The sequence below is a fragment of the Mustelus asterias genome, unplaced genomic scaffold (assembly GCF_964213995.1).
Source record: "Mustelus asterias unplaced genomic scaffold, sMusAst1.hap1.1 HAP1_SCAFFOLD_2751, whole genome shotgun sequence".
Lineage (NCBI taxonomy): Eukaryota > Metazoa > Chordata > Chondrichthyes > Carcharhiniformes > Triakidae > Mustelus > Mustelus asterias.
In genome coordinates this window covers 27,267-47,474 of record NW_027592696.1, presented here as the reverse complement: position 1 = coordinate 47,474, position 20,208 = coordinate 27,267, and the positions used below count along the sequence as shown (strand labels likewise).

Sequence of the window (20,208 nt, the reverse complement as noted above, 5' to 3'; positions counted from 1 at the left end):
TCTCTCTCTCTGTCTCCCCCCTCTCTGTCCCCTCTCAGTATTTTTTGGGCCTTGCTGCTAACACGTGGTCTGGTGGGGATTGGTGAAGCGAGTTACTCCACCATCGCCCCCACCGTGATCGCCGATCTCTACGTGGGGGACAAGCGGAGTCGCATGTTGTCCATCTTCTACTTTGCAATTCCAGTCGGCAGGTATGTGGATCATAGAGGGAGCTTTACTCTGTATCTAACCCCGTGCTGTACCTGTCCTGGGAGTGTTGATGGGGGACAGTGTAGAGGGAGCTTACTCTGTATCTAACCCCGTGCTGTACCTGTCCTGGGAGTGTTTTGATGGGGACAGTGTAGAGGGAGCTTCACTCTGTCTCTAACCACGTGCTGTACCTGTCCTGGGAGTGTTGATGGGGACAGTGTAGAGGGAGCTTTACTCTGTATCTAACCCCGTACTGTACCTGTCCTGGGAGTGTTTGATGGGGACAGTGTAGAGGGAGCTTCACTCTGTCTCTAACCACGTGCTGTACCTGTCCTGGGAGTGTTTGATGGGGACAGTGTAGAGGGAGCTTTACTCTGTATCTAACCCCGTGCTGTACCTGTCCTGGGAGTGTTTGATGGGGACAGTGTAGAGGGAGCTTCACTCTGTCTCTAACCACGTGCTGTACCTGTCCTGGGAGTGTTTGATGGGGACAGTGTAGAGGGAGCTTTACTCTGTATCTAACCCCGTGCTGTACCTGTCCTGGGAGTGTTTGATGGGGACAGTGCAGAGGGAGCTTTACTCTGTATCTAACCCCGTGCTGTACCTGTCCTGGGAGTGTTTGATGGGGACAGTGTAGAGGGAGCTTTACTCTGTATCTAACCCCGTGCTGTACCTGTCCTGGGAGTGTTTGATGGGGACAGTGTAGAGGGAGCTTTACTCTGTGTCTAACCCCGTGCTGTACCTGTCCTGGGAGTGTTTGATGGGGACAGTGTAGAGGGAGCTTTACTCTGTATCTAACCCCGTGCTGTACCTGTCCTGGGAGTGTTTGATGGGGACAGTGTAGAGGGAGCTTTACTCTGTATCTAACCCCGTGCTGTATCTGTCCTGGGAGTGTTTGATGGGGGACAGTGTAGAGGGAGCTTTACTCTGTATCTAACCCCGTGCTGTATCTGTCCTGGGAGTGTTTGATGGGGGACAGTGTAGAGGGAGCTTTACTCTGTATCTAACCCCGTGCTGTATCTGTCCTGGGAGTGTTTGATGGGGACAGTGTAGAGGGAGCTTTACTCTGTATCTAACCCCGTGCTGTATCTGTCCTGGGAGTGTTTGATGGGGACAGTGTAGAGGGAGCTTTACTCTGTATCTAACCCCGTGCTGTACCTGTCCTGGGAGTGTTTGATGGGGGACAGTGTAGAGGGAGCTTTACTCTGTATCTAACCCCGTGCTGTATCTGTCCTGGGAGTGTTTGATGGGGACAGTGTAGAGGGAGCTTTACTCTGTATCTAACCCCGTGCTGTACCTGTCCTGGGAGTGTTTGATGGGGACAGTGTGGAGGGAGCTTTACTCTGTATCTAACCCCGTGCTGTACCTGTCCTGGGAGTGTTTGATGGGGACAGTGTAGAGGGAGCTTTACTCTGTATCTAACCCCGTGCTGTACCTGTCCTGGGAGTGTTTGATGGGGGACAGTGTGGAGGGAGCTTTACTCTGTATCTAACCCCGTGCTGTACCTGTCCTGGGAGTGTTTGATGCGGACAGTGTAGAGGGAGCTTTACTCTGTATCTAACCCCGTGCTGTACCTGTCCTGGGAGTGTTTGATGGGGACAGTGTAGAGGGAGCTTTACTCTGTATCTAACCCCGTGCTGTACCTGTCCTGGGAGTGTTTGATGGGGACAGTGTAGAGGGAGCTTTACTCCGTATCTCACCCCGTGCTGTACCTGTCCTGGGAGTGTTTGATGGGGGACAGTGGAGAGGGAGCTTTACTCTGTATCTAACCCCGTGCTGTACCTGTCCTGGGAGTGTTTGATGGGGACAGTGTAGAGGGAGCTTTACTCTGTATCTAACCCCGTGCTGTACCTGTCCTGGGAGTGTTTGATGGGGACAGTGTAGAGGGAGCTTTACTCTGTATCTCACCCCGTGCTGTACCTGTCCTGGGAGTGTTTGATGGGGACAGTGTAGAGGGAGCTTTACTCTGGATCTAACCCCGTGCTGTACCTGTCCTGGGAGTGTTTGATGGGGGACAGTGCAGAGGGAGCTTTACTCTGTATCTCACCCCGTGCTGTACCTGTCCTGGGAGTGTTTGATGGGGACAGTGTAGAGGGAGCTTTACTCTGTATCTAACCCCGTGCTGTACCTGTCCTGGGAGTGTTTGATGGGGGACAGTGTAGAGGGAGCTTTACTCTGTATCTCACCCCGTGCTGTACCTGTCCTGGGAGTGTTTGATGGGGACAGTGTAGAGGGAGCTTTACTCTGTAACCCCGTGCTGTACCTGTCCTGGGAGTGTTTGATGGGGGACAGTGTAGAGGGAGCTTTACTCTGTATCTAACCCCGTGCTGTACCTGTCCTGGGAGTCTTTGATGGGGACAGTGTAGAGGGAGCTTTACTCTGTATCTAACCCCGTGCTGTCCCTGTCCTGGGAGTGTTTGATGGGGACAATGTAGAGGGAGCTTTACTCTGTATCTAACCCCGTGCTGTACCTGTCCTGGGAGTGTTTGATGGGGACAGTGTAGAGGGAGCTTCACTCTGTATCTCACCCCGTGCTGTACCTGTCCTGGGAGTGTTTGATGGGGGACAGTGTAGAGGGAGCTTTACTCTGTATCTAACCCCGTGCTGTACCTGTCCTGGGAGTGTTTGATGGGGGACAGTGTAGAGGGAGCTTTACTCTGTATCGAACCCCGTGCTGTACCTGTCCTGGGAGTGTTTGATGGGGGACAGTGTAGAGGGAGCTTTACTCTGTATCTAACCCCGTGCTGTCCCTGTCCTGGGAGTGTTTGATGGGGACAGTGTAGAGGGAGCTTTACTCTGTATCTAACCCCGTGCTGTACCTGTCCTGGGAGTGTTTGATGGGGGACAGTGTAGAGGGAGCTTTACTCTGTATCTAACCCCGTGCTGTCCCTGTCCTGGGAGTGTTTCATGGGGACAGTGTAGAGGGAGCTTTACTCTGTATCTAACCCCGTGCTGTACCTGTCCTGGGAGTGTTTGATGGGGGACAGTGTAGAGGGAGCTTTACTCTGTATCTAACCCCGTGCTGTACCTGTCCTGGGAGTGTTTGATGGGGGACAGTGTAGAGGGAGCTTTACTCTGTATCTAACCCCGTGCTGTCTCTGTCCTGGGAGTGTTTGATGGGGACAGTGTAGAGGGAGCTTTACTCTGTATCTAACCCCGTGCTGTCCCTGTCCTGGGAGTGTTTGATGGGGACAGTGTAGAGGGAGCTTTACTCTGTATCTAACCCCGTGCTGTACCTGTCCTGGGAGTGTTTGATGGGGACAGTGGAGAGGGAGCTTTACTCTGTATCTAACCCCGTGCTGTACCTGTCCTGGGAGTGTTTGATGGGGACAGTGTAGAGGGAGCTTTACTCTGTATCTAACCCCGTGCTGTATCTGTCCTGGGAGTGTTTGATGGGGGACAGTGTAGAGGGAGCTTTACTCTGTATCTAACCCCGTGCTGTACCTGTCCTGGGAGTGTTTGATGGGGGACAGTGTAGAGGGAGCTTTACTCTGTGTCTAACCCCGTGCTGTACCTGTCCTGGGAGTGTTTGATGGGGACAGTGTAGAGGGAGCTTTACTCTGTATCTAACCCCGTGCTGTACCTGTCCTGGGAGTGTTTGATGGGGACAGTGTAGAGGGAGCTTTACTCTGTATCTAACCCCGTGCTGTATCTGTCCTGGGAGTGTTTGATGGGGGACAGTGTAGAGGGAGCTTTACTCTGTATCTAACCCCGTGCTGTATCTGTCCTGGGAGTGTTTGATGGGGGACAGTGTAGAGGGAGCTTTACTCTGTATCTAACCCCGTGCTGTATCTGTCCTGGGAGTGTTTGATGGGGACAGTGTAGAGGGAGCTTTACTCTGTATCTAACCCCGTGCTGTATCTGTCCTGGGAGTGTTTGATGGGGACAGTGTAGAGGGAGCTTTACTCTGTATCTAACCCCGTGCTGTACCTGTCCTGGGAGTGTTTGATGGGGGACAGTGTAGAGGGAGCTTTACTCTGTATCTAACCCCGTGCTGTATCTGTCCTGGGAGTGTTTGATGGGGACAGTGTAGAGGGAGCTTTACTCTGTATCTAACCCCGTGCTGTACCTGTCCTGGGAGTGTTTGATGGGGACAGTGTGGAGGGAGCTTTACTCTGTATCTAACCCCGTGCTGTACCTGTCCTGGGAGTGTTTGATGGGGACAGTGTAGAGGGAGCTTTACTCTGTATCTAACCCCGTGCTGTACCTGTCCTGGGAGTGTTTGATGGGGGACAGTGTGGAGGGAGCTTTACTCTGTATCTAACCCCGTGCTGTACCTGTCCTGGGAGTGTTTGATGCGGACAGTGTAGAGGGAGCTTTACTCTGTATCTAACCCCGTGCTGTACCTGTCCTGGGGGTGTTTGATGGGGACAGTGTAGAGGGAGCTTTACTCTGTATCTAACCCCGTGCTGTACCTGTCCTGGGAGTGTTTGATGGGGACAGTGTAGAGGGAGCTTTACTCCGTATCTCACCCCGTGCTGTACCTGTCCTGGGAGTGTTTGATGGGGGACAGTGGAGAGGGAGCTTTACTCTGTATCTAACCCCGTGCTGTACCTGTCCTGGGAGTGTTTGATGGGGACAGTGTAGAGGGAGCTTTACTCTGTATCTACCCCCGTGCTGTACCTGTCCTGGGAGTGTTTGATGGGGACAGTGTAGAGGGAGCTTTACTCTGTATCTCACCCCGTGCTGTACCTGTCCTGGGAGTGTTTGATGGGGACAGTGTAGAGGGAGCTTTACTCTGGATCTAACCCCGTGCTGTACCTGTCCTGGGAGTGTTTGATGGGGGACAGTGCAGAGGGAGCTTTACTCTGTATCTCACCCCGTGCTGTACCTGTCCTGGGAGTGTTTGATGGGGACAGTGTAGAGGGAGCTTTACTCTGTATCTAACCCCGTGCTGTACCTGTCCTGGGAGTGTTTGATGGGGGACAGTGTAGAGGGAGCTTTACTCTGTATCTCACCCCGTGCTGTACCTGTCCTGGGAGTGTTTGATGGGGACAGTGTAGAGGGAGCTTTACTCTGTAACCCCGTGCTGTACCTGTCCTGGGAGTGTTTGATGGGGACAGTGTAGAGGGAGCTTTACTCTGTATCTAACCCCGTGCTGTACCTGTCCTGGGAGTCTTTGATGGGGACAGTGTAGAGGGAGCTTTACTCTGTATCTAACCCCGTGCTGTCCCTGTCCTGGGAGTGTTTGATGGGGACAATGTAGAGGGAGCTTTACTCTGTATCTAACCCCGTGCTGTACCTGTCCTGGGAGTGTTTGATGGGGACAGTGTAGAGGGAGCTTCACTCTGTATCTCACCCCGTGCTGTACCTGTCCTGGGAGTGTTTGATGGGGGACAGTGTAGAGGGAGCTTTACTCTGTATCTAACCCCGTGCTGTACCTGTCCTGGGAGTGTTTGATGGGGGACAGTGTAGAGGGAGCTTTACTCTGTATCGAACCCCGTGCTGTACCTGTCCTGGGAGTGTTTGATGGGGGACAGTGTAGAGGGAGCTTTACTCTGTATCTAACCCCGTGCTGTCCCTGTCCTGGGAGTGTTTGATGGGGACAGTGTCGAGGGAGCTTTACTCTGTATCTAACCCCGTGCTGTACCTGTCCTGGGAGTGTTTGATGGGGGACAGTGTAGAGGGAGCTTTACTCTGTATCTAACCCCGTGCTGTCCCTGTCCTGGGAGTGTTTCATGGGGACAGTGTAGAGGGAGCTTTACTCTGTATCTAACCCCGTGCTGTACCTGTCCTGGGAGTGTTTGATGGGGGACAGTGTAGAGGGAGCTTTACTCTGTATCTAACCCCGTGCTGTACCTGTCCTGGGAGTGTTTGATGGGGGACAGTGTAGAGGGAGCTTTACTCTGTATCTAACCCCGTGCTGTCTCTGTCCTGGGAGTGTTTGATGGGGACAGTGTAGAGGGAGCTTTACTCTGTATCTAACCCCGTGCTGTCCCTGTCCTGGGAGTGTTTGATGGGGACAGTGTAGAGGGAGCTTTACTCTGTATCTAACCCCGTGCTGTACCTGTCCTGGGAGTGTTTGATGGGGACAGTGGAGAGGGAGCTTTACTCTGTATCTAACCCCGTGCTGTACCTGTCCTGGGAGTGTTTGATGGGGACAGTGTAGAGGGAGCTTCACTCTGTATCTCACCCCGTGCTGTACCTGTCCTGGGAGTGTTTGATGGGGGACAGTGTAGAGGGAGCTTTACTCTGTATCTAACCCCGTGCTGTACCTGTCCTGGGAGTGTTTGATGGGGGACAGTGTAGAGGGAGCTTAACTCTGTATCGAACCCCGTGCTGTACCTGTCCTGGGAGTGTTTGATGGGGGACAGTGGAGAGGGAGCTTTACTCTGTATCTAACCCCGTGCTGTACCTGTCCTGGGAGTGTTTGATGGGGACAGTGCAGAGGGAGCTTTACTCTGTATCGAACCCCGTGCTGTACCTGTCCTGGGAGTGTTTGATGGGGACAGTGCAGAGGGAGCTTTACTCTGTATCTAACCCCGTGCTGTACCTGTCCTGGGAGTGTTTGATGGGGGACAGTGTAGAGGGAGCTTTACTCTATATCTAACCCCGTGCTGTACCTGTCCTGGGAGTGTTTGATGGGGGGACAGTGGAGAGGGAGCTTTACTCTGAATCTAACCCCGTGCTGTACCTGTCCTGGGAGTGTTTGATGGGGACAGTGTAGAGGGAGCTTTACTCTGTATCTAACCCCGTGCTGTACCTGTCCTGGGAGTGTTTGATGGGGACAGTGTAGAGGGAGCTTTACTCTGTATCTAACCCCGTGCTGTACCTGTCCTGGGAGTGTTTGATGGGGACAGTGTAGAGGGAGCTTTACTCTGTATCTAACCCCGTGCTGTACCTGTCCTGGGAGTGTTTGATGGGGACAGTGTCGAGGGAGCTTTACTCTGTATCTAACCCCGTGCTGTACCTGTCCTGGGAGTGTTTGATGGGGGACAGTGTAGAGGGAGCTTTACTCTGTATCTAACCCCGTGCTGTACCTGTCCTGGGAGTGTTTGATGGGGACAGTGTAGAGGGAGCTTTACTCTGTATCTAACCCCGTGCTGTACCTGTCCTGGGAGTGTTTGATGGGGGACAGTGTAGAGGGAGCTTTACTCTGTATCTAACCCCGTGCTGTACCTGTCCTGGGAGTGTTTGATGGGGACAGTGTCGAGGGAGCTTTACTCTGTATCGAACCCCGTGCTGGACCTGTCCTGGGAGTGTTTGATGGGGGACAGTGTAGAGGGAGCTTTACTCTGTATCTAACCCCGTGCTGTACCTGTCCTGGGAGTGTTTGATGGGGGACAGTGTAGAGGGAGCTTTACTCTGTATCTAACCCCGTGCTGTACCTGTCCTGGGAGTGTTTGATGGGGACAGTGCAGAGAGAGCTTTACTCTGTATCTAACCCCGTGCTGTACCTGTCCTGGGAGTGTTTGATGGGGACAGTGGAGAGGGAGCTTTACTCTGTATCTAACCCCGTGCTGCACCTGTCCTGGGAGTGTTTGATGGGGACAGTGTAGAGGGAGCTTTACTCTGTATCTAACCCCGTGCTGTACCTGTCCTGGGAGTGTTTGATGGGGACAGTGTAGAGGGAGCTTTACTCTGTATCTAACCCCGTGCTGTACCTGTCCTGGGAGTGTTTGATGGGGACAGTGTAGAGGGAGCTTTACTCTGTATCTAACCCCGTGCTGTACCTGTCCTGGGAGTGTTTGATGGGGACAGTGTCGAGGGAGCTTTACTCTGTATCTAACCCCGTGCTATACCTGTCCTGGGAGTGTTTGATGGGGACAGTGTAGAGGGAGCTTTACTCTGTATCTAACCCCGTGCTGTACCTGTCCTGGGAGTGTTTGATGGGGGACAGTGTAGATGGAGCTTTACTCTGTATCTAACCCCGTGCTGTGCCTGTCCTGGGAGTGTTTGATGGGGACAGTGTAGAGGGAGCTTTACTCTGTATCTAACCCCGTGCTGTACCTGTCCTGGGAATGTTTGATGGGGACAGTGTAGAGGGAGCTTTACTCTGTATCTAACCCCGTGCTGCACCTGTCCTGGGAGTGTTTGATGGGGGACAGTGTAGAGGGAGCTTTACTCTGTATCTAACCCCGTGCTGTACCTGTCCTGGGAGTGTTTGATGCGGACAGTGTAGCGGGAGCTTTACTCTGTATCCAACCCCGTGCTGTACCTGTCCTGGGAGTGTTTGATGGGGACAGTGTAGAGGGAGCTTTACTCTGTATCTAACCCCGTGCTGTACCTGTCCTGGGAGTGTTTGATGGGGACAGTGTAGGGGGAGCTTTACTCTGTATCTAACCCCGTGCTGTACCTGTCCTGGGAGTGTTTGATGGGGACAGTGTAGAGGGAGCTTTACTCTGTATCTAACCCCGTGCTGTACCTGTCCTGGAAGTGTTTGATGGGGGACAGTGTAGAGGGAGCTTTACTCTGTATCTAACCCCGTGCTGTACCTGTCCTGGGAGTGTTTGATGGGGGACAGTGGAGAGGGAGCTTTACTCTGTATCTAACCCCGTGCTGTACCTGTCCTGGGAGTGTTTGATGGGGACAGTGGAGAGGGAGCTTTACTCTGTATCTAACCCCGTGCTGTACCTGTCCTGGGAGTGTTTGATGGGGACAGTGTAGAGGGAGCTTTACTCTGTATCTCACCCCGTGCTGTACCTGTCCTGGGAGTGTTTGATGGGGACAGTGTAGAGGGAGCTTTACTCTGGATCTAACCCCGTGCTGTACCTGTCCTGGGAGTGTTTGATGGGGGACAGTGCAGAGGGAGCTTTACTCTGTATCTCACCCCGTGCTGTACCTGTCCTGGGAGTGTTTGATGGGGACAGTGTAGAGGGAGCTTTACTCTGTATCTAACCCCGTGCTGTACCTGTCCTGGGAGTGTTTGATGGGGGACAGTGTAGAGGGAGCTTTACTCTGTATCTCACCCCGTGCTGTACCTGTCCTGGGAGTGTTTGATGGGGACAGTGTAGAGGGAGCTTTACTCTGTAACCCCGTGCTGTACCTGTCCTGGGAGTGTTTGATGGGGACAGTGCAGAGGGAGCTTTACTCTGTATCTAACCCCGTGCTGTACCTGTCCTGGGAGTCTTTGATGGGGACAGTGTAGAGGGAGCTTTACTCTGTATCTAACCCCGTGCTGTCCCTGTCCTGGGAGTGTTTGATGGGGACAATGTAGAGGGAGCTTTACTCTGTATCTAACCCCGTGCTCTACCTGTCCTGGGAGTGTTTGATGGGGACAGTGTAGAGGGAGCTTCACTCTGTATCTCACCCCGTGCTGTACCTGTCCTGGGAGTGTTTGATGGGGGACAGTGTAGAGGGAGCTTTACTCTGTATCTAACCCCGTGCTGTACCTGTCCTGGGAGTGTTTGATGGGGGACAGTGTAGAGGGAGCTTTACTCTGTATCGAACCCCGTGCTGTACCTGTCCTGGGAGTGTTTGATGGGGGACAGTGTAGAGGGAGCTTTACTCTGTATCTAACCCCGTGCTGTCCCTGTCCTGGGAGTGTTTGATGGGGACAGTGTAGAGGGAGCTTTACTCTGTATCTAACCCCGTGCTGTACCTGTCCTGGGAGTGTTTGATGGGGGACAGTGTAGAGGGAGCTTTACTCTGTATCTAACCCCGTGCTGTCCCTGTCCTGGGAGTGTTTCATGGGGACAGTGTAGAGGGAGCTTTACTCTGTATCTAACCCCGTGCTGTACCTGTCCTGGGAGTGTTTGATGGGGGACAGTGTAGAGGGAGCTTTACTCTGTATCTAACCCCGTGCTGTACCTGTCCTGGGAGTGTTTGATGGGGGACAGTGTAGAGGGAGCTTTACTCTGTATCTAACCCCGTGCTGTCTCTGTCCTGGGAGTGTTTGATGGGGACAGTGTAGAGGGAGCTTTACTCTGTATCTAACCCCGTGCTGTCCCTGTCCTGGGAGTGTTTGATGGGGACAGTGTAGAGGGAGCTTTACTCTGTATCTAACCCCGTGCTGTACCTGTCCTGGGAGTGTTTGATGGGGACAGTGGAGAGGGAGCTTTACTCTGTATCTAACCCCGTGCTGTACCTGTCCTGGGAGTGTTTGATGGGGACAGTGGAGAGGGAGCTTTACTCTGTATCTAACCCCGTGCTGTACCTGTCCTGGGAGTGTTTGATGGGGGACAGTGGAGAGGGAGCTTTACTCTGTATCTAACCCCGTGCTGTACCTGTCCTGGGAGTGTTTGATGGGGACAGTGCAGAGGGAGCTTTACTCTGTATCGAACCCCGTGCTGTACCTGTCCTGGGAGTGTTTGATGGGGACAGTGCAGAGGGAGCTTTACTCTGTATCTAACCCCGTGCTGTACCTGTCCTGGGAGTGTTTGATGGGGGACAGTGTAGAGGGAGCTTTACTCTATATCTAACCCCGTGCTGTACCTGTCCTGGGAGTGTTTGATGGGGGGACAGTGGAGAGGGAGCTTTACTCTGAATCTAACCCCGTGCTGTACCTGTCCTGGGAGTGTTTGATGGGGACAGTGTAGAGGGAGCTTTACTCTGTATCTAACCCCGTGCTGTACCTGTCCTGGGAGTGTTTGATGGGGACAGTGTAGAGGGAGCTTTACTCTGTATCTAACCCCGTGCTGTACCTGTCCTGGGAGTGTTTGATGGGGACAGTGTAGAGGGAGCTTTACTCTGTATCTAACCCCGTGCTGTACCTGTCCTGGGAGTGTTTGATGGGGACAGTGTCGAGGGAGCTTTACTCTGTATCTAACCCCGTGCTGTACCTGTCCTGGGAGTGTTTGATGGGGGACAGTGTAGAGGGAGCTTTACTCTGTATCTAACCCCGTGCTGTACCTGTCCTGGGAGTGTTTGATGGGGACAGTGTAGAGGGAGCTTTACTCTGTATCTAACCCCGTGCTGTACCTGTCCTGGGAGTGTTTGATGGGGGACAGTGTAGAGGGAGCTTTACTCTGTATCTAACCCCGTGCTGTACCTGTCCTGGGAGTGTTTGATGGGGACAGTGTAGAGGGAGCTTTACTCTGTATCGAACCCCGTGCTGGACCTGTCCTGGGAGTGTTTGATGGGGGACAGTGTAGAGGGAGCTTTACTCTGTATCTAACCCCGTGCTGTACCTGTCCTGGGAGTGTTTGATGGGGGACAGTGTAGAGGGAGCTTTACTCTGTATCTAACCCCGTGCTGTACCTGTCCTGGGAGTGTTTGATGGGGACAGTGCAGAGAGAGCTTTACTCTGTATCTAACCCCGTGCTGTACCTGTCCTGGGAGTGTTTGATGGGGACAGTGTAGAGGGAGCTTTACTCTGTATCTAACCCCGTGCTGTACCTGTCCTGGGAGTGTTTGATGGGGACAGTGTAGAGGGAGCTTTACTCTGTATCTAACCCCGTGCTGTACCTGTCCTGGGAGTGTTTGATGGGGACAGTGTAGAGGGAGCTTTACTCTGTATCTAACCCCGTGCTGTACCTGTCCTGGGAGTGTTTGATGGGGACAGTGTAGAGGGAGCTTTACTCTGTATCTAACCCCGTGCTGTACCTGTCCTGGGAGTGTTTGATGGGGACAGTGTCGAGGGAGCTTTACTCTGTATCTAACCCCGTGCTATACCTGTCCTGGGAGTGTTTGATGGGGACAGTGGAGAGGGAGCTTTACTCTGTATCTAACCCCGTGCTGTACCTGTCCTGGGAGTGTTTGATGGGGACAGTGTAGAGGGAGCTTTACTCTGTATCTAACCCCGTGCTGTACCTGTCCTGGGAGTGTTTGATGGGGGACAGTGTAGATGGAGCTTTACTCTGTATCTAACCCCGTGCTGTGCCTGTCCTGGGAGTGTTTGATGGGGACAGTGTAGAGGGAGCTTTACTCTGTATCTAACCCCGTGCTGTACCTGTCCTGGGAATGTTTGATGGGGACAGTGTAGAGGGAGCTTTACTCTGTATCTAACCCCGTGCTGCACCTGTCCTGGGAGTGTTTGATGGGGGACAGTGTAGAGGGAGCTTTACTCTGTATCTAACCCCGTGCTGTACCTGTCCTGGGAGTGTTTGATGCGGACAGTGTAGAGGGAGCTTTACTCTGTATCCAACCCCGTGCTGTACCTGTCCTGGGAGTGTTTGATGGGGACAGTGTAGAGGGAGCTTTACTCTGTATCTAACCCCGTGCTGTACCTGTCCTGGGAGTGTTTGATGGGGACAGTGTAGGGGGAGCTTTACTCTGTATCTAACCCCGTGCTGTACCTGTCCTGGGAGTGTTTGATGGGGACAGTGTAGAGGGAGCTTTACTCTGTATCTAACCCCGTGCTGTACCTGTCCTGGAAGTGTTTGATGGGGACAGTGTAGAGGGAGCTTTACTCTGTATCTAACCCCGTGCTGTACCTGTCCTGGGAGTGTTTGATGGGGACAGTGTAGAGGGAGCTTTACTCTGTATCTCACCCCGTGCTGTACCTGTCCTGGGAGTGTTTGATGGGGGACAGTGTCGAGGGAGCTTTACTCTGTATCTAACCCCGTGCTGTACCTGTCCTGGGAGTGTTTGATGGGGACAGTGGAGAGGGAGCTTTACTCTGTATCTAACCCCGTGCTGTACCTGTCCTGGGAGTGTTTGATGGGGGACAGTGTAGAGGGAGCTTTACTCTGTATCTCACCCTGTGCTGTACCTGTCCTGGGAGTGTTTGATGGGGACAGTGCAGAGGGAGCTTTACTCTGTATCTAACCCCGTGCTGTACCTGTCCTGGGAGTGTTTGATGGGGACAGTGTAGAGGGAGCTTTACTCTGTATCTAACCCCGTGCTGTACCTGTCCTGGGAGTGTTTGATGGGGGACAGTGTAGAGGGAGCTTTACTCTGTATCTAACCCCGTGCTGTACCTGTCCTGGGAGTGTTTGATGGGGGACAGTGTAGAGGGAGCTTTACTCTGTATCTAACCCCGTGCTGTACCTGTCCTGGGAGTGTTTGATGGGGGACAGTGTAGAGGGAGCTTTACTCTGTATCTAACCCCGTGCTGTACCTGTCCTGGGAGTGTTTGATGGGGGACAGTGTAGAGGGAGCTTTACTCTGTATCTAACCCCGTGCTGTACCTGTCCGGGGAGTGTTTGATGGGGACAGTGTCGAGGGAGCTTTACTCTGTATCTAACCCCGTGCTGTACCTATCCTGTGAGTGTTTGATGGGGACAGTATAGAGGGAGCTTTACTCTGTATCTAACCCCGTGCTGTACCTGTCCTGGGAGTGTTTGATGGGGACAGTGTAGAGGGAGCTTGACTCTGTATCTAACCCCGTGCTGTACCTGTCCTGGGAGTGTTTGATGGGGGACAGTGTCGAGGGAGCTTTACTCTGTATCTAACCCCGTGCTGTACCTGTCCTGTGAGTGTTTGATGGGGACAGTGTAGAGGGAGCTTTACTCTGTATCTAACCCCGTGCTGTACCTGTCCTGGGAGTGTTTGATGGGGACAGTGTAGAGGGAGCTTTACTCTGTATCTAACCCCGTGCTGTACCTGTCCTGGGAGTCTTTGATGGGGACAGTGTAGAGAGAGCTTTACTCTGTATCTAACCCCGTGCTGTACCTGTCCTGGGAGTGTTTGATGGGGACAGTGTAGAGAGAGCTTTTCTCTGTATCAAACCCTGTGCTGTACCTGTCCTGGGAGTGTTTGATGGGGACAGTGTAGAGGGAGCTTTACTCTGTATCTAACCCCGTGCTGTACCTGTCCTGGGAGTGTTTGATGGGGACAGTGTAGAGGGAGCTTTACTCTGTATCTAACCCCGTGCTGTACCTGTCCTGGGAGTGTTTGATGGGGACAGTGTAGAGGGAGCTTTTCTCTGTATCAAACCCCGTGCTGTACCTGTCCTGGGAGTGTTTGATGGGGGACAGTGTAGAGGGAGCTTTACTCTGTATCTAACCCCGTGCTGTACCTGTCCTGGGAGTGTTTGATGGGGACAGTGTAGAGGGAGCTTTACTCTGTATCTAACCCCGTGCTGTACCTGTCCTGGGAGTGTTTGATGGGGACAGTGTAGAGGGAGCTTTACTCTGTATCTAACCCCGTGTTGTACCTGTCCTGGGAGTGTTTGATGGGGAGAGTGTAGAGGGAGCTTTACTCTGTATCTAACCCCGTACTGTACCTGTCCTGGGAGTGTTTGATGGGGACAGTGTAGAGGGAGCTTTACTCTGTATCTAACCCCGTGTTGTACCTGTCCTGGGAGTGTTTGATGGGGACAGTGTGGAGGGAGCTTTACTCTGTATCTAACCCCGTACTGTACCCGTCCTGGGAGTGTTTGATGGGGGACAGTGTAGAGGGAGCTTTACTCTGTATCTCACCCCGTGCTGTACCTGTCCTGGGAGTGTTTGATGGGGGACAGTGTAGAGGGAGCTTTACTCTGTATCTCACCCCGTGCTGTACCTGTCCTGGGAGTGTTTGATGGGGACAGTGCAGAGGGAGCTTTACTCTGTATCTAACCCCGTGCTGTACCTGTCCTGGGAGTGTTTGATGGGGACAGTGTAGAGGGAGCTTTACTCTGTATCTAACCCCGTGCTGTACCTGTCCTGGGAGTGTTTGATGGGGGACAGTGTAGAGGGAGCTTTACTCTGTATCTAACCCGTGCTGTACCTGTCCTGGGAGTGTTTGATGGGGGACAGTGGTGAGGGAGCTTTACTCTGAATCTAACCCCGTGCTGTACCTGTCCTGGGAGTGTTTGATGGGGACAGTGTAGAGGGAGCTTTACTCTGTATCTAACCCCGTGCTGTACCTGTCCTGGGAGTGTTTGATGGGGACAGTGTAGAGGGAGCTTTACTCTGTATCTAACCCCGTGCTGTACCTGTCCTGGGAGTGTTTGATGGGGGACAGTGTAGAGGGAGCTTTACTCTGTATCTAACCCCGTGCTGTACCTGTCCTGGGAGTGTTTGATGGGGGACAGTGTAGAGGGAGCTTTACTCTGTATCTAACCCCGTGCTGTACCTGTCCGGGGAGTGTTTGATGGGGACAGTGTCGAGGGAGCTTTACTCTGTATCTAACCCCGTGCTGTACCTGTCCTGTGAGTGTTTGATGGGGACAGTATAGAGGGAGCTTTACTCTGTATCTAACCCCGTGCTGTACCTGTCCTGGGAGTGTTTGATGGGGACAGTGTAGAGGGAGCTTGACTCTGTATCTAACCCCGTGCTGTACCTGTCCTGGGAGTGTTTGATGGGGGACAGTGTCGAGGGAGCTTTACTCTGTATCTAACCCCGTGCTGTACCTGTCCTGTGAGTGTTTGATGGGGACAGTGTAGAGGGAGCTTTACTCTGTATCTAACCCCGTGCTGTACCTGTCCTGGGAGTGTTTGATGGGGACAGTGTAGAGGGAGCTTTACTCTGTATCTAACCCCGTGCTGTACCTGTCCTGGGAGTGTTTGATGGGGACAGTGTAGAGAGAGCTTTACTCTGTATCTAACCCCGTGCTGTACCTGTCCTGGGAGTGTTTGATGGGGACAGTGTAGAGAGAGCTTTTCTCTGTATCAAACCCCGTGCTGTACCTGTCCTGGGAGTGTTTGATGGGGACAGTGTAGAGGGAGCTTTACTCTGTATCTAACCCCGTGCTGTACCTGTCCTGGGAGTGTTTGATGGGGACAGTGCAGAGGGAGCTTTACTCTGTATCTAACCCCGTGCTGTACCTGTCCTGGGAGTGTTTGATGGGGACAGTGTAGAGGGAGCTTTTCTCTGTATCAAACCCCGTGCTGTACCTGTCCTGGGAGTGTTTGATGGGGGACAGTGTAGAGGGAGCTTTACTCTGTATCTAACCCCGTGCTGTACCTGTCCTGGGAGTGTTTGATGGGGACAGTGTAGAGGGAGCTTTACTCTGTATCTAACCCCGTGCTGTACCTGTCCTGGGAGTGTTTGATGGGGACAGTGTAGAGGGAGCTTTACTCTGTATCTAACCCCGTGCTGTACCTGTCCTGGGAGTGTTTGATGGGGACAGTGTAGAGGGAGCTTTACTCTGTATCGAACCCCGTGCTGTACCTGTCCTGGGAGTGTTTGATGGGGGACAGTGTAGAGGGAGCTTTACTCTGTATCTAACCCCGTACTGTACCCGTCCTGGGAGTGTTTGATGGGGGACAGTGTAGAGGGAGCTTTACTCTGTGTCTAACCCCGTGCTGTACCTGTCCTGGGAGTGTTTGATGGGGACAGTGTAGAGGGAGCTTTACTCTGTATCGAACCCCGTGCAGTACATGTCCTGGGAGTGTTTGATGGGGACAGTGGAGAGGGAGCTTTACTCTGGATCTAACCCCGTGGTGTACCTGTCCTGGGAGTGTTTGATGGGGACAGTGTAGAGGGAGCTTTACTCTGTATCTAGCCTCGTGCTGTACCTGTCCTGGGAGTGTTTGATGGGGACAGTGTAGAGGGAGCTTTACTCTGTATCTAACCCCGTGCTGTACCTGCCCTGGGAGTGTTTGATGGGGACAGTGTAGAGGGAGCTTTACTCTGTATCTAACCCCGTGCTGTACCTGTCCTGGGAGTGTTTGATGGGGACAGTGTAGAGGGAGCTTTACTCTGTATCTAACCCCGTGCTGTACCTGTCCTGGGAGTGTTTGATGGGGGACAGTGTAGAGGGAGCTTTACTCTGTATCTAACCCCGTGCTGTACCTGTCCTGGGAGTGTTTGATGGGGGACAGTGTAGAGGGAGCTTTACTCTGTATCTAACCCCGTGCTGTACCTGTCCTGGGAGTGTTTGATGGGGGACAGTGTGGAGGGAGCTTTACTCTGTATCGAACCCCGTGCTGTACCTGTCCGGGGAGTGTTTGATGGGGACAGTGCAGAGGGAGCTTTACTCTGTATCTAACCCCGTACTGTCCCTGTCCTGGGAGTGTTTGATGGGGGACAGTGTAGAGGGAGCTTTACTCTGTATCTAACCCCGTGCTGTACCTGTCCTGGGAGTGTTTGATGGGGACAGTGTAGAGGGAGCTTTACTCTGTATCTAACCCCGTGCTGTACCTGTCCTGGGAGTGTTTGATGGGGACAGTGTAGAGGGAGCTTTACTCTGTATCTAACCCCGTGCTGTCCCTGTCCGGGGAGTGTTTGATGGGGACAGTGTAGAGGGAGCTTTACTCTGTATCGAACCCCGTACTGTCCCTGTCCTGGGAGTGTTTGATGCGGGACAGTGTAGAGGGAGCTTTACTCTGTATCTAACCCCGTGCTGTAACTGTCCTGGGAGTGTTTGATGGGGACAGTGTCGAGGGAGCTTTACTCTGTATCTAACCCCGTGCTGTACCTGTCCTGGGAGTGTTTGATGGGGACAGTGCAGAGGGAGCTTTACTCTGTATCTAACCCCGTGCTGTACCTGTCCTGGGAGTGTTTGATGGGGGACAGTGTAGAGGGAGCTTTACTCTGTATCTAACCCCGTGCTGTACCTGTCCTGGGAGTGTTTGATGGGGGACAGTGTAGAGGGAGCTTTACTCTGTATCTAACCCCGTGCTGTACCTGTCCTGGGAGTGTTTGATGGGGACAGTGTAGAGGGAGCTTTACTCTGTATCTAACCCCGTGCTGTACCTGTCCTGTGAGTGTTTGATGGGGACAGTGTAGAGGGAGCTTTACTCTGTATCTAACCCCGTGCTGTACCTGTCCTGGGAGTGTTTGATGGGGACAGTGTAGAGGGAGCTTTACTCTGTATCTAACCCCGTGCTGTACCTGTCCTGGGAGTGTTTGATGGGGACAGTGTAGAGAGAGCTTTACTCTGTATCTAACCCCGTGCTGTACCTGTCCTGGGAGTGTTTGATGGGGACAGTGTAGAGAGAGCTTTTCTCTGTATCAAACCCCGTGCTGTACCTGTCCTGGGAGTGTTTGATGGGGACAGTGTCGAGGGAGCTTTACTCTGTATCTAACCCCGTGCTGTCCCTGTCCTGGGAGTGTTTGATGGGGACAGTGTAGAGGGAGCTTTACTCTGTATCTAACCCCGTGCTGTACCTGTCCTGGGAGTGTTTGATGGGGACAGTGTAGAGGGAGCTTTACTCTGTATCTCACCCCGTGCTGTACCTGTTCTGGGAGTGTTTGATGGGGACAGTGTAGAGGGAGCTTTACTCTGTATCTAACCCCGTGCTGTACCTGTCCTGGGAGTGTTTGATGGGGACAGTGTAGAGGGAGCTTTACTCTGTATCTAACCCCGTGCTGTACCTGTCCTGTGAGTGTTTGATGGGGACAGTGTAGAGGGAGCTTTACTCTGTATCTAACCCCGTGCTGTACCTGTCCTGGGAGTGTTTGATGGGGACAGTGTAGAGGGAGCTTTACTCTGTATCTAACCCCGTGCTGTACCTGTCCTGGGAGTGTTTGATGGGGACAGTGTAGAGAGAGCTTTACTCTGTATCTAACCCCGTGCTGTACCTGTCCTGGGAGTGTTTGATGGGGACAGTGTAGAGAGAGCTTTTCTCTGTATCAAACCCCGTGCTGTACCTGTCCTGGGAGTGTTTGATGGGGACAGTGTCGAGGGAGCTTTACTCTGTATCTAACCCCGTGCTGTCCCTGTCCTGGGAGTGTTTGATGGGGACAGTGTAGAGGGAGCTTTACTCTGTATCTAACCCCGTGCTGTACCTGTCCTGGGAGTGTTTGATGGGGACAGTGTAGAGGGAGCTTCACTCTGTATCTCACCCCGTGCTGTACCTGTTCTGGGAGTGTTTGATGGGGGACAGTGTAGAGGGAGCTTTACTCTGTATCTAACCCCGTGCTGTACCTGTCCTGGGAGTGTTTGATGGGGGACAGTGTAGAGGGAGCTTTACTCTGTATCGAACCCCGTGCTGTACCTGTCCTGGGAGTGTTTGATGGGGGACAGTGTAGAGGGAGCTTTACTCTGTATCTAACCCCGTGCTGTACCTGTCCTGGGAGTGTTTGATGGGGACAGTGTAGAGGGAGCTTTACTCTGTATCTCACCCCGTGCTGTACCTGTCCTGGGAGTGTTTGATGGGGGACAGTGTAGAGGGAGCTTTACTCTGTATCTAACCCCGTGCTGTACCTGTCCTGGGAGTGTTTGATGGGGGAAAGTGTAGAGGGAGCTTTACTCTGTATCTATCCCCGTGCTGTACCTGTCCTGGGAGTGTTTGATGGGGGACAGTGTAGAGGGAGCTTTACTCTGTATCTCACCCCGTGCTGTACCTGTCCTGGGAGTGTTTGATGGGGACAGTGCAGAGGGAGCTTTACTCTGTATCTAACCCCGTGCTGTACCTGTCCTGGGAGTGTTTGATGGGGACAGTGTAGAGGGAGCTTTACTCTGTATCTAACCCCGTGCTGTACCTGTCCTGGGAGTGTTTGATGGGGGACAGTGTAGAGGGAGCTTTACTCTGAATCTAACCCCGTGCTGTACCTGTCCTGGGAGTGTTTGATGGGGACAGTGTAGAGGGAGCTTTACTCTGTATCTAACCCCGTGCTGTACCTGTCCTGGGAGTGTTTGATGGGGACAGTGTAGAGGGAGCTTTACTCTGTATCTAACCCCGTGCTGTACCTGTCCTGGGAGTGTTTGATGGGGGACAGTGTAGAGGGAGCTTTACTCTGTATCTAACCCCGTGCTGTACCTGTCCTGGGAGTGTTTGATGGGGGACAGTGTAGAGGGAGCTTTACTCTGTATCTAACCCCGTGCTGTACCTGTCCGGGGAGTGTTTGATGGGGACAGTGTCGAGGGAGCTTTACTCTGTATCTAACCCCGTGCTGTACCTGTCCTGTGAGTGTTTGATGGGGACAGTATAGAGGGAGCTTTACTCTGTATCTAACCCCGTTATGGACCTGTCCTGGGAGTGTTTGATGGGGACAGTGTAGAGGGAGCTTGACTCTGTATCTAACCCCGTGCTGTACCTGTCCTGGGAGTGTTTGATGGGGGACAGTGTAGAGGGAGCTTTACTCTGTATCTCACCCCGTGCTGTACCTGTCCTGGGAGTGTTTGATGGGGACAGTGCAGAGGGAGCTTTACTCTGTATCTAACCCCGTGCTGTACCTGTCCTGGGAGTGTTTGATGGGAACAGTGTAGAGGGAGCTTTACTCTGTATCTAACCCCGTGCTGTACCTGTCCTGGGAGTGTTTGATGGGGGACAGTGTAGAGGGAGCTTTACTCTGTATCTAACCCCGTGCTGTACCTGTCCTGGGA

At 52.9% G+C, this 20,208-nt stretch overlaps 1 protein-coding gene across 1 annotated transcript in view; it reads left to right on the top strand.

The window, feature by feature from the left end:
- Positions 1-47: 47 nt before the first annotated feature.
- LOC144489994 (protein spinster homolog 1-like) overlaps positions 48-20,208 on the top strand; it is a gene marked incomplete at its 3' end in the record, with an annotated part of 47,341 nt that continues 27,180 nt past the window's right edge. The window contains exon 1 of the mRNA XM_078207819.1: positions 48-191. Coding sequence (XP_078063945.1) covers positions 154-191 — 38 coding nt within the window. The remainder of the gene's footprint in view (positions 192-20,208) is intronic.